This window comes from Lipotes vexillifer, unplaced genomic scaffold (genome assembly GCF_000442215.2).
Source record: "Lipotes vexillifer unplaced genomic scaffold, Lipotes_vexillifer_v1.1 scaffold397, whole genome shotgun sequence".
Lineage (NCBI taxonomy): Eukaryota > Metazoa > Chordata > Mammalia > Artiodactyla > Lipotidae > Lipotes > Lipotes vexillifer.
The window spans coordinates 2642793-2656732 of NW_006772681.1; the positions used below are offsets into that span (position 1 = coordinate 2642793).

The 13940-nt window shown below is 45.1% G+C and overlaps 1 protein-coding gene across 1 annotated transcript; it reads right to left on the bottom strand.

Annotated features, from left to right (window-relative positions):
- Positions 1-582: 582 nt before the first annotated feature.
- Positions 583-8929, bottom strand: LOC103069973 (protein AAR2 homolog). Its single transcript, XM_007447807.1, has 3 exons — positions 8173-8929; positions 4230-4459; positions 583-594 (listed from the first exon to the last, which is right to left on the bottom strand). Exons 1-3 carry the CDS (start codon positions 8927-8929, stop codon positions 583-585), a joined length of 999 nt encoding a protein of 332 aa, XP_007447869.1.
- Positions 8930-13940: the final 5011 nt, after the last annotated feature.

Below are 13940 nucleotides of genomic sequence, written 5' to 3' on the forward strand. Positions count from 1 at the left end.
GGTGATATTCACTTTATTGTGGTAGCCCAGCACCGAACCCACAATATCTCCAAGGTATGCCTGTACTACAGACATCATTGTCAGAGCCAGTGTTTTCCCTCGAGAGTTAAAGATGGACACTAGTATTTCGAATACTGGCAAGAAATGAAGCTGGAGAGCCTATTTAGTGGCCTATTGTGACTAAAAGTATTAAAAAAAAAATAGGTTACATGACTATATGCCTAAATGCTATGCAATCAGTAATAAGAATTCTTATTTTGTACATAATTCACTTTATAACATACTATTAAATTCAGATTATCCTTTCATTGGTTTTAAACAAATTATGATGACTCAATTTGCTTCAAATAAAAGAAAAAACTGTATCTATTTTTATAAAACAAATAATTTTTATTCAAGCTAATCCATGGGATTTGTAAAAATCAGTGGCATCTATTCAAAGGGGCCTCTAATGGCAGAGGGCATTATGTCGCTGATTTTACACAAGCTAATGTGGCTGTCTTTAAGTGCTCACACACAAACACCAGTCCCTCTCCATGTGTAGCAGCCATTTAAACTCCCAAGTAAGAAAGCCAGTTCCACTTACTTGATGACCTGCGGGGAGAGCAGGTGGCTGGCTAAGGAAGGCTTTTATGGGCTGATTCATTCACTCACAAACACCCGGAGCGAGTGCCTGTGTGTAGGGTGACAGGATCTCACTGCCAAGATGGCATCAGTGTAACTTGCCATCAAAAAAGAGAAAAGTTTTGAAATACCCTTTCTGCATTCTGCCCATTGAAATCTGTGTCATCCTTCAAGCTCATGATCAAATGCCCCCCTTCACAAAAACGCCATTCCTGACCCTCTGTCTCCTCAAATCTCAACCCCAGCCTGAATGAACCAACCAACCCCTCTCTGGTGCTCCTAATGCCCTTTGACCAGACTTCACTGTTTACATCTGTCATAGCAGGGTCATCTGTTCACACTGCCACAGGAATTATGCACTAAAAACACCCAATAACACAAAGTGAGATCAGTGCTAGGCCTCAAGTAGGTGTTGAATATAACCAGACGAACAAAAAATAGGCTTCTGGTAAAAGCCCATGGCTCAGTGGGGAAGTCAGGCAGACAATATATACATTTCAGCAAGCACAGCCTATGCAATATAATAGTGACAAGTACAAATAAGGCTAATAGTATGGAAAGGAGGGAGATATCAGGTTTGGCACCACAGAGAGGGATACCTAGAGGGCATCCTGTAGGATGAACAAGTACATAGCAGGCGGAGGGAAAATCAGGTTCAGTTAAGAAGACATGAAACATGGGTATGAAGTTTCAGTCGTGCCAGATGAAAAAGTTCTAGAGATCCTCTCTGCTTATAGTTAACAGTACTGTACTGTACACTTAAAAAATTAAGAGGGTAAATCTCATGTTACGTATTTTTTACAATTAAAAAAAAAAAGAGGAAGGCATGGAACAGCATGGCATGCCTGGCAACTTGCAAGGAGACCACTGCTGCTGGAGTTGACGGTGGAAAATAGGGAAAGGAAGGAAAAGCTGGAGAACAGATTAGGAGCCCGATCAGAATGGGTATTATGACCTAGGTTTGGGCTTTTAACTTTTTAGGCAACGAGGACCACAGAGAAATAGAATCAGAGGTGCATTTTGGTGGCAGTGTAGGAGACAGATGGACTGATGGGGGTAAACATGGAAGTTGATAAACTCTGATGCAGTCTAGATGAGACCAAAAGGCCCAGGTTAGGAAAATGGTACTGCCTTCTAAAACACTTAGGGCTACCTGAGTTATCTGGTTAATTCATTTGTTTACTTTCCCACCAAAATCTAAACTCCAAGTCAGGGACTCTGTCTGTCTTGCCCAGAGCTACATTTCCCATCCTAGAACAGGGCCTTGTATACAACAGGTGCTCAGCAAACGCCTGCTAAATCAATGAAGAGATGCTTCTGCACAAGTCCTTCAACTTTCAGAGTTTTATGTCAGCTGCCTGATCACATGGACTCTTCCAACAGTATGCTGTTTTTAAAAAAGTGCTCTGTACCTCTAAGAAACAGGCTAACTCATATACATATTCCTCAACACTCTGAGAAGAACTTTGTATATAAAGAAAGGATGCTTAAAAAACAGGTGTTGAGGGGGCTTCCCTGGTGGCGCAGTGGTTGAGAATCTGCCTGCTAATGCAGGGGACATGGGTCCGAGCCCTGGTCTGGGAGGATCCCACATGCCGCGGAGCAACTAAGCCCGTGAGCCACAAGTACTAAGCCTGCACATCTGGAGCCTGTGCTCCCCAACAAGAGAGGCCACGATAGTGAGAGGCCCGCACACCACGATGAAGAGTAGCCCGCACTTGCCACAACTAGAGAAAGCCCTCGCACAGAAACCAAGACCCAACACAGCAAAAATAAATAAATAAATTTTAAAAAAACAAAAAAAGAATAAGGTCTTTGAATGCAAAGAATGTGCTTTAAAAAAACAAAACCAAAAAACAGGTATTGATATATATTTTTTAAGGCACATGTCCTGGATTTTTCCAAATAATGACATCAAATTTTCTTGGTGAAAAGTCCAAAGACAAAATTCTTCTAATCATCAGTTTTGCACACCCTACCTGGACATCGAGCAATCCAGCTGGGCCCTTTCTGCTTTGTAAATCATTGCTGGCAACAAAGCCTCAGCAATGAGAGCTCAGCTGCTGGTCATGCTGACAATGGTTGGACAGCCAAAGACACACTGTGGCCCTCCTATGTTTACACGACAGCACTAGGGCATATCACAAGGGCAGCACATATTCCCACTGCCAGAGGCCCGTTAGCAGGCTGCTGCCTCCTACTGCTCTGCAACCCATGACCCAGTAACTGGGGCGATGTCCCCTGCAGAGGAAGGCTAAAGGGATTTAATTTCTCTGTGATATCAAGGACCAATAAAAGGGCAGTTTTATAACTCTCATCAAGTGGAATACACCAGGCTCAAACCACCAGCCTGACTGACTCATCCCCATGGTCCACACAAGTCCTTCAACTTCAGAGGTTTATGTCAGCTGCCTGATCACAGGGACTCCTCCAACAGTATGCTGGTTTTAGAAAAGTATTCTGTACCTCTGAGAAACAGGCCCCTGATAGTATGTCCACTAATGCCAATCAAGACTCTTTTCGGTGGGGGGGGATCTACACTGTATTCGGTATGTAGGGGCATAAGCATAGGCCTTAAACCAAGACTCAGGCCTGGGTACAAATCCTGACTCTGCCACCTACCAGCTGTGTGACCTTATATTAATGATTTAATCTTTTTGAGTCTCAGTGTTCTCATTTGTAAAATGGGAATAATCCTCCCTGTCTTACGTGCTCCAGAGCGATTAAATGAGGGAACCCATACAAAGAGATAAGCATGGTGCCTATTAAATGCCAACAGGCATTTAATGACTGTTCATTCCTTCCCTTACCATGGGTGGGAGTGGGAGGTTAGTGAACAGCCACCTTTTAAGGAGCAGGCCTGTGGGGGTCTCACACACAGTGAGAAAAAAGTCATGAAACAGAAAGTATGGAAACTGACAGCCTGCAGCTTCTGCCTCTTCTATACTTGAGAAAGTTACACAATGTGAGTGACAGAGGCTGTCCCAAGAACATAAAGGAAGCTAATCTGTTTGCAAAGGGAGGAAATAGCACAGGATGAAGATTGTAAATTGTTTGAAGCTTCTTCCCTAATTATCACTCATAATGAAAATTTAATTGCTGAGTTAAAAGCAAATTTCACTTTTTCTGTCAGAGAATCTCTGAAGAAACTGGCACATTTTGTTTGAACAGGAAATCAAAGTTACTTTAATGCCTAAATGAGATCTAAGGAGCTGCAGATGTTTCCCTGGGAATAACTAGCTTCAAAACTCCATCCTACTGGTTTGCAGCAACTTACAGCTACAGGGAGGCAGAAATAAAAACTGTTTTGAGCCGAGTTGCTCAAGGGGTGAGGCTGACTCAAATTCCAAGTACCCCAGTGCTAGGCACCTTGGGGGGCGAGGCAGGGAGAAGGTGGTACACAGAGAGGGTCTCTGGAATTAAGGAGCTTATAATCAAGTAGGAGAGAGAGAACCAGGGAACAGCCTACTATTAGGAAACTGAAATGAAGACAATTTGGCTCAGGAAAGAACAGCAAAAAACAAAAAGGTAAGCCTCCAAGCGTACTTTCACACACCCTGGCCTTAATTATGACCCACTTGGGTGTCAGCCAAAAGCCTGCTCACCTGTAAGGTGCTGGTGAGGAAGTTGTCCTGGGAGACAATGTCCACAAAGAAGTCGGCAGGGATCTCACCAAGCTGGTGGTACAGGATGGAGATGAGGTTGACGTAAAGGGTGTGGTGCTTCACCATGGCCTCTTCTGACCGGCACAGAAGGTTCAGGAGCTGCTTCCAGTGCTCGAATGCCTCGTACACGTTCCCCAGCAGGAAGCATACAAAGGCAAACTGGAGCTCACCTGAAAGGTGCAGAGAGGAGAAATGATCCTGAGGGACAGGAGTACTGGCTGACACTACTAAGCCGTCAGTTCCACTGGGCCTCAGCAATAAGTGGCTTTCTATCCTTGCCACTCTTCCAGAGCTCGGCACAGGGTTTTGCACCTAGCAGCTGCTCAATAAAAGTTTGCTGAACTGCTATAAACTCAAGCCGTGAGAAACCAAACTGGTTTTGGATTTCTGTGATATCCGACTGCAAGAGAAGAGGCACACATAGTATTTGCCTAGCATTTAACAAGTTTACAAAATGTGTCCATGGATATTATGCCAAGTGGATCCCCAAACTGGCTGCCCATCTGAAATACTAAGAGAACTTGTTAAAAATAAAGCTGCCCAAGCCTCACCACCAGAGATCCTGGTTGAGGACAGATGATGGGGCCTCAGTATTTGTAGCTCTAACAAGCTTCCCGGGTGATTCTGATGCACACGGTCTGCTTCAGGGTCAGGGAAATGCTGCATTACACCACATAATCCTCAGCCCAACTCGGCAAGGTGATCAGGGAAGGTGGTATTTGCCTCATTTCATAGATGAGGTCAAGAAAATTGCCCAAGGTCACACATCTAATGCTTAGCAACTGAACAATGGAAAGATAAAACAGGTTTCTTTTTTAAATTTATTTATTTTATTCATTTATTTTGGGCTGCGTTGGGTCTTCGTTGCTGTGCGTGGGCTTTTCTCTAGTTGCGGTGTGTGGGCTTCTCATTGTGGTGGCTTCTCCTGTTGCAGAGCACCAGCTCTAGGCGCACAGGCTTCAGTAGTGTGGCTTCAGTAGTTGTGGCTTGCGGGCTTAGTTGCTCTGTGGCATGTGGGATCTTCCCGGACCAGGGCTTGAACCCATGTCCCCTGCATTGGCAGGCAGATTCTTAACCACTACGCCACCAGGGAAGCCCTAAAACAGATTTCTGTTGGGTGGGAACAGTCCTAGAGCCTCCCTGAACAAGAAAATTCATGAGTAGTTGTTCCAGGGTTAGCCTGCCAGCCACATTATTTTTCTTTGTTTAATCACAGGGCTCTGTGATTTGATCTCTATGAGCAGCCCGTGGTTAAGAGCATGGGCTCTGGAGCCAAAATGCATAGGTTCAAATCTCAGCTCCACCACTTCGCAGCTGTGTGACTTTGGGCACGTTACTTAATCTGTTTATGCTTCAATTTCCTTATTTGAGGGCTGTAGTGAAGATTAAATGAATCAATATAGTATATATAAAGCATTTAGCATAATGCCTGGCACAAAGTATCACTCAAGAAATCTTAGTGATTATTCCCACATTCCCACCAGGTCCCTGTCTCAAACAGAGACCTGGCAATCCAGAAGCCATTGCCCTTGGGCAAGCAGCTGGGTCTCTAGTTGCCAAGATAAACTGCTGCTGATCAGAGACGCTCTCTCTGGCTTCAAATTTAAGGAGGGCTTCTGTGGTATATCTACGTGTGGGCCATAAAAAGAACAGATGTACTCAACACTAAGTACCTCTTTAAATGCATGGTGTCTGATCTGTCACCTCTGGAGACCTGGAAAAACTAGTTCTCTGTTCCTAGGCTTGTGGAACCAAGTTTGATTTGTGTGGATAGCTACCTAGTCTAGATACTTTGAACATTTGATCAATATTTTCAAAATATAGTTAAACTTTCTATAGGTTAGAAAATTTAACCTTTTCTAGAGGTTAATGATTTGCTTCTTCAGTTGGCTTTACCTGGTGAGTTTGTGAAAATATGAGCTTATTCTCTGAATTTAGGGCATTTGTTTAAATTCATACATTTCTGGCTCAGTCTAAAATTAAATTATGAGATCAGAAATAATTTCAAAGGGCTGTCATGAAGATACAGTAATCCCTGAAACAGACCTTTTCACAAGATTACTTTGAAGAACTGAAATGTTTAAGAGGTAGAAAACAGGATTTCTGTTCATTTTTTTGTTTATTTTTAAGCCAGAATTTCAAGTGTTACTTATTAAATGAAAATAGATACACCCCATAAAATGTCCCTTTTTATCAGCTAAGCCTATTATGTAAAAGGCCCTATATTCAAAATTCTCACTGATCTTCCAATAGAAAAGTATGTAAATATTGGACAACTTATACAAGAAAAAATATTAACAACTATTAAAGATGTGACAAATGTTTGCTGTCACTAGTAGTCGAAGAAATATAAATTGAAACAAGATGTCATTTTTCAACTATCCAGTTGGAAGAGACCTTTGCTAAACTGCCATATCAAATGCCATGTCAAAGGTGATGGGCAACAGCCTTACCAGCTGGCAAGGATGCATGACCTTCTCCTGGCAACATCCACACTCTGATCCAACAATTTCACCCCGAAATGTATGCAGAAGGGCACACAAGGATATTCATTAGACACCACTTATAATAGGGAAAATAGGAACATCTTAAAGATCTATCAACAGGGGTTGGTTCAATTACTATGGAACATAAGTAGCCACTAAAGAGAAGTGACCATTTCAGTGACATGGAAAAATGTTTATATTAAAGCAAATTACAGAATAATATACTGTAGTTTTGTTTTTGTAAAAATATTATATATACAAAAACACATATAATTGAATAAAAAGAGTAAAAGGAAACATAAAAATATATTAAACTGAGAAATACATATAAATATATACCTAAAAGATGGATAACGCAAGGAAAAAAAAAAAAAAAAAAAGATGGAAAATAAGTACAACAAAGTATAAAACAATGGTTATTTCTAGGTGGTGGGATTTGGAATTTTATTTTTGTTTTTCTTCTAGGATGAATATATGTTATTTTTTTTTTGTAATAAGGGGGGGAAAACAACAATAAAAACTATGACAATTAAAAGAAAATCACTGGGACTTCCCTGGTGGTCCAGTGGTTAAGAATCCGCCTTCCAATGCAGGGCATGTGGGTTCGATCCCTGGTTGGGGAACTAAGATCCTACATGCCATGGGGCAACTGAGCCCATGTGCCACAACTACTTAGCCCACGTGCTCTGGAGCCCGTGCCCCACAACTAGAGGAGAGCCCGTGCACCACAACTACTGAGCCCGCACACTCTGCAGCCTGCGTGCCACAGCTAGAGAGAAGCCACACACCACAATGAAAGATTCCATGTGCCACAACTAAGACCCGATGCAGCCAAAATTTTTTTAAAATAAAATTTTAAAAAATTAAAGAAAAAGAGTTGGACCTTTAAAAAAAAAAAAAGAAAAAGAAAATCACTGTTCTGGATGAAGCCTTGAGAGAGTCAGGAGCAAACTGAGGGGGGAGGTGGGAGGACCCCAGGAACACGGCTGGGCCTGGGAACCAGGAGCCCTAGGCTTTGGTCTCACTTCGACTACACCACTTAGCAGCCAAATCCTTTCCCTCTACGGACCTCAATCTGTAAGATGCGGTGGCAGGGAGGCTGGGCCACAACATCAGTATGCAAACACAGGACTGTCTGCATCAGGTTCACCTACAGTTCTTGTCTGTTAGGTAGACAGAGAGATAAATTGCTGGGGCCCCAATCCAGATCTCTTGAATCAGCCCCCAGGGGTAAGACCTGGGGATCTGTATCTTTAACAAGCATTCTGGGCAAGACTGCCTCCTAGCCAGGTTTAGGAACCACTGGACTAGATAACCCAAGATGTACTCCTTGTTCTCAAGCCCTCCTACTATATACACCTCCCCTGGCCCACTCTCAAAGCCTTGTTCCTCCTCACCTAGCACGTCCTGGGGACTTTGGGGGAACTGCTTGCTGAGCACGGTCTCCAGAGCATAGCTCAGGTCCATGCTGTGCCTGGTTATCTCGGCCGGTGTGGCACCTGCCGGGAACATCTGTGTGGGCAGCTCGGAGAAGCGGATCTCTGTGCCGGCTCTGGGCTTCATCTCGGGCAGCCGGGCCAGGCCTTCCTGGTAGCTTTTGCACTCAGTGCCGCAGCGGGGTAGATTCTGCTCCACCCGGTCCTTGGTGTACTTCATGGAGAGCACAGGCAGCACCTCTGAGAAGGCACAGATCTGCCGACTCTCGGGCTGGAGCTTCTCCACTGTGGCCTCGCTGATGAAGTTGGTTAGTGAGATCCACTTCTTGAGTGTGGCATATGGGTAAGGTCCCAGGAACTGGTCCAGCTCCTGGAGGTTGGCCCTCATGGCCTCCACCACAGCCTCTGGGGCTGGGGACAGGTCTACCTCTTCCTGGACTGCATCCCAGCGCAGGACCTTCAGCCCCCGCTGCTGTAGGCTAAGGAAGAAGCCCATACGGGGGCCCACCTCCCTGGGATTGGCCTTGTCCACAGAGCTGTAGTGGAGGAAGTGGATGCCTGGAGGGATCATCTTCACACCCCGGAACTTGGGCCCCACCTCCCAGGAGTTGTAGTCAATGCCAAACTCTGTCCCCTTGGGCATATTCAGGATGACCACAGTGGCCCCTTCAAAGAAGAGGTGCTTGGCAAGCTCAGGATCCATCTGCATGGCAGCCATGGGACCAGTGGTGAGTGACCAAAAAGAAAACTTTTCTAGTTTTCCAGAACAGCTGAAAAAGAAATATATCAGAGTTAATCAGAACCTGGGGAAGGATGCTTCATTTGCTGAGCATGCTCTATGTGCTAGATATTGAACTAGACCCCTGACATAATTATCTCCCTTAATTTTCACCACAACCCCGCATTGTTTTACAGATGAAGAAAATAAGACTCAAAGAGAAGAGGGGTTTTGTGTTTTGGTTTAATGAGCAAGAACACTCACTTCACAGCTGGAAAGACATCAGTTAAAGAAAAGTGATATGTTCAAGGTCACAGAGGACCCAGTTAGAACCTGGGTACCCTGCCCTCCAGGCCAGTGTCCTTTCCACTGTTCACTCAGGATTTACTCTCAGATCTCCTTCTCACAACAGAGGATGAAGGCAGAGAAAGCTTGGCTGGTCCATTCTCACTATAACTCTGCCTAAACTGTCTTAAACTCTAACTCTGTCTAAAACCTATTGCTGGAGAGTCCCCAGAAGAGTTGAGAAGCACCCACTCAGTTTCCTATAAGCCTCAGGGAAGGCCCAGAAATGGACCAAAGGTGGAAAGTGGGTGCTCAGTATCTAAAATTCACAAAAGGTTTGGGCAGTGAAGAGCTTTTCAACCACAACCACACCCTTCCTTTTCTCTTACTTATAAAAAACCTGAAGTCCAGGGAGTGAAACGACTTCCCAAAGGGTTCACAGTCAGTAGCAGCTCTGGACTGCTCACCCAGAAGGGATCCAGGAGGCACAGCTGGCCTTGGATCCGAAGAGAAAGACCATTGAACATTTATTTTGTCTACCTCTGAACTACCCATGAGGACACACTGATAAAACTTCTGTAAGCAGACACACACTGCCTCTGTATTTATAAGTATGGTTCCAACATGAACTAATTTAAACAGGACAATTATCTGACCCCCTAGTCCCAAGACACCTACCTATTCAATCCAACAAATCACCCTGGAATGCCTGCACTGTGCCAGGATCTTTGCCAGGCACTAACAGAAACATTCGCAGAGTAAGACAGTTACTGCCCTCTAGGCACTTCCAATCTAGCCAGACATACAAACAAGGCCCCAAAACTTCACAAACAGAAGGACCAGCTGCCTGTTTAATCCTTTTTACTCATTTTATTTAAACAAACAAAACAAAATAAAACCATGAGGAAAGGAAGAGCAACCCTTTTCCAAAAATGTTAAGGACATATTTTATTGTCTTAACCCAATACCCACCACAAATGACTCTCACTCTAAATCAGCATTATTGTTCCAAACTGCAAGTCACAACCTATTAATGGGTCAAGAGATCGTTTTAGGGAATCTCAACCAGCATTAATTTTTTAAAATAAAAGGACAGAATTTTTAAAAATCAGAGTACATCATAAATATTAAAGCTAAGTACTGTTTTCTGAAGCTTTGTGTGTTTGAATGGACTCTTGGTCACAACATAAAATGTATTTGTTACTGTAGGTCACAATCAAAAAAGTCTGAAAGCCACTGCCCTGAATAATTTATATCATTTTCCTATTCCTAATCTTGAATTCAGAAGGTACTTAATAAATATTTGCTAGATGAACAGCTATCACATTTAGAATAACTGCTCATCAATTAGCCATCTTCCCTGGTGGCATCTGTATGCCCCTCCTTGATAATGCCATTCCTTTCCTTCTATTTCCCCCAGACTGTAATTCTCCTCACTATATCTTCAGCAGCTGGCACACAGCCTGGCACAAAGAAGATGCCTTGGGAGGCAGAAAGTCACATCCACCCACTTCTCTCTACCACCTCCTTAATCTAAGCTACCATATCCCTCACCCAGAGAGTGATCGCCCCTTCAATCCCTTCTCCATCCAATAGCTGGAGTGACCTTCTCAAAGCACTAATCTAAGCATGTCACCACCCATACTTAATATCCTCTGAGAGGCTTCTCATGTGGCTCTTGGCAAACTAAATTCCTACCATGACCTACAAGGAAGGCCTGCGTGGTCTGGTCCCTGGCAACTCCTTCAGCTTGTGTCATACCATGCTTTCCCCCACACGCTCTCTGTTGCAGCCAAACTGACCTCTTTCAGACCTTCAAACAGGAGGCTTCCCTGATAGAAAACTCTTCCCTCCCCTCTTTCTCAAATCATTTTTCTGATCTCTGCTCAATATTCATCTCCTCAGTAAAGCTTCTTTGACCGGGTCTAAGTCAGATCTCCTGTAATTCGCTCTCACGGCGCCTTGTATCTTTCCATGTCACTTATCACAGCTGCAATTTTGCAAATGTTAAGAGGGCTGTCATCTCCAGGAGACGTGGGTCTTTTGTATCTCTAGCTCATATTAGACACTTGGTAAACATTTGTTTAATAAAAGCATGGTACCCATTTTGTAGATAAGAAACAAAGCCTCGGTTCGGAGAAAAGACCCTAGCCGAAGTTACAGAGAGTAGCTCAGAACCACGTCAGGCGGAGCCACGGCCTCCGGCCCGCAAGTTCTAAAGTTACGGAAGAAAGCAAGTTACCGCGGGTGCCCCAGGAAGTCCTGGCGACGGTGTATCTGGTGACGGTTTCTCAGGGAGCAAGGCCTGTAGAGACAGGAGGGTCCCACCACCGGCCCACAGACGGGGATGTCCCAGTCCCCGCTAGGTGCCCTAGTGCAGGGCCCTCCGCGATCCCGAGCTGGGAAGAGGGGTGGCCGGACCACACAGACAAAGAAAGCAGAGGAGTTAAAAGAGGACAGGAGGCCGCGCTCACCGACTTGGGTCTTGCCTCAGGCTCAGGCACCGCGGAAGCGCACCGGAAGTTCTCCTTCTCTGGCGCCGGACTGGAGCAATGGGAAAAGGGGCCGGGCGGATCTCTCGGTCGCGGGAGGAACGGTCCGCCTCTGCAGGTTCCGCCCCATCAAATATTGCCTTTTGCTACTTCTAGTTACTGGTTTTAGCTTCTGAACAGTGGATAATAACTTTCATCAAACGATGCATTTTATATCCCGCTCCAGAAACACATCCACCAGCCATGGTTTTTCGGTCTCAATCAGTCATGGTTTCTGAGGCTGGGGTCAAGTTCATGGCTGCCCAGTAGCCACAGACAGAGGCTCAGTCGTGGTCCGGGTCAGTCGATCTCTATCCGAGTGACAGTGTCACAGCTGGCCCGTTATCACCTGGTCCCAGCTTCCAACCATACTCAGCTGTAGAGGAGAGCTTCAGAAACCCAGCCCAGAGAGAACCAGTCTCACAGCAGTAGTCACCACATCGGTCCCTCTAGCTATAACCACCCAGTGTCCTCTGACAGTGCAGGCCTACTACGATATCTCAGTCAGGCTGTAAACGCACCTTGAGGGAGGAAACCTGCCTGTCTTGTTCTCCACTGTTTTCCTGGAACCTAGCACAAAGCCAGGCACAAAGGCCCAGCTCAATACATATATTCTGCATTTAATTAATGACAGTAATTCTTTATTAATTAATGGCTTCTATTTTGGAGCCTAGCCCTGTACTGGGTGGTTGTATCAGTCAGGGTTCAACCAAAGAGGCAGAGCCAACAGGAGGTGTATAAGAGCTTTATTACAAGGAATTGGCTTACATGATTGTGAGGGCTGCCTAGGTAAGTGCAAAATCCATAGGGCAGGCCGCTTGCTGTATGATTTCTAATCCTTGCACTAACCCTACTAAGCAGACTTAGCATTCCAATGTGCAGAAGAGAAAACTGAGGCTCAAAGAGGTTACACAGCCAGAGTGGCCGGGCTAGGAGGCAAACCAAGGTCTGAGTGGTGACTGGCTCTTCTTGTCCCTATGCTGCTGTTCTTCAGCCTGCCTGTCACACTTCCTCAGTGACAGCTGGACATGCCAATCTGTCTCAGTCAAAATTCATCTCTTAGTGGGTTACAGACTAGACCGGGCCCTGCAGTCATGGTTGATCACCATGAGCTGCTGCTGGATTAGCCAGAGATGGCCTCCATCAGTCACAGTCATGCATGTCAATCTGTCTGTCATGTCAGTTCCATTTCCTGCATGAAGAAGGTCAGCTCCCTCCCCATTTCCAGCCTTAGGTGCTGAGCTCCTTGGTCTGTTTTCAGAGCTCCCTGTGCTAGCAGGACTCACCATCTTCTGAGACTTCAGGGCACTGAACTATGGGCACAGGAGCCGTAGATGGTAGCTCAGGAATCCCAGCTGGTGGGTTGCATGTCCATCCAGATCAGGTTTCTCAACCTTGGTACTACTGAGATTCCGGGCTAGATAATTCTTTGTTGTAGGGCTGCTGTCCTGTGTGTTGTAGGATGTTTAGCAGCATCCCTGGCCTCTACCCACTGTATGCTACTAGCACCTCTCAGTTGTGACAACCAAAAATATCTCCAAATATTGCTAAATGTTCCTCGAGGGACGAAGTCACGCACATGCGCACACACAAACACACACACACAAGTTAAGTCACTGATCTAAATGAATCAGCCAGGTTATTCCTAAGCAGCTTGGAGGCTGCCTCTGTATTTATGGGAGACAGAGACACAGATCCAGCGTGGGTGGGAACCCAACGTTTGCAAACCTTGTCCTATTTCAGGACCCCAGGTGTGACAGATAACTAAAGGAAACCTACAGGGAAAATTCAGGGAAGGATTCACAAAACTCCTGGAAGCAATTGCCTCTGACAACGGACAGGAGTCTGGAGAGAGGAGAAGAATTGCTTCTCACTGCATAGCATTTTGTAGCATTTAATGAATTACCTTTAAAAAGAAAAGACAGTATTTAGTGTTTGAAGTTATAGGGAAATGCTCAGGATTTAAGTCTTTAAAAGTATTTAGAATGGGGGACTTCCCTGGCTGTCCAGTGGTTAGAACTCCGGGCTTCCTCCGCAGGGGGCCCAGGCTCGATCCCTGGCTGTGGAACTAAGATCCCGCATGCCTTGCGTCACAGCCACCCCACCAAAAAAAGTGTTTAGAACAGCATGTACAAGGTGACTTCAACTCTGATAAAATACATATACATGAGAAAAGACTGGAAGAAAATGGACCA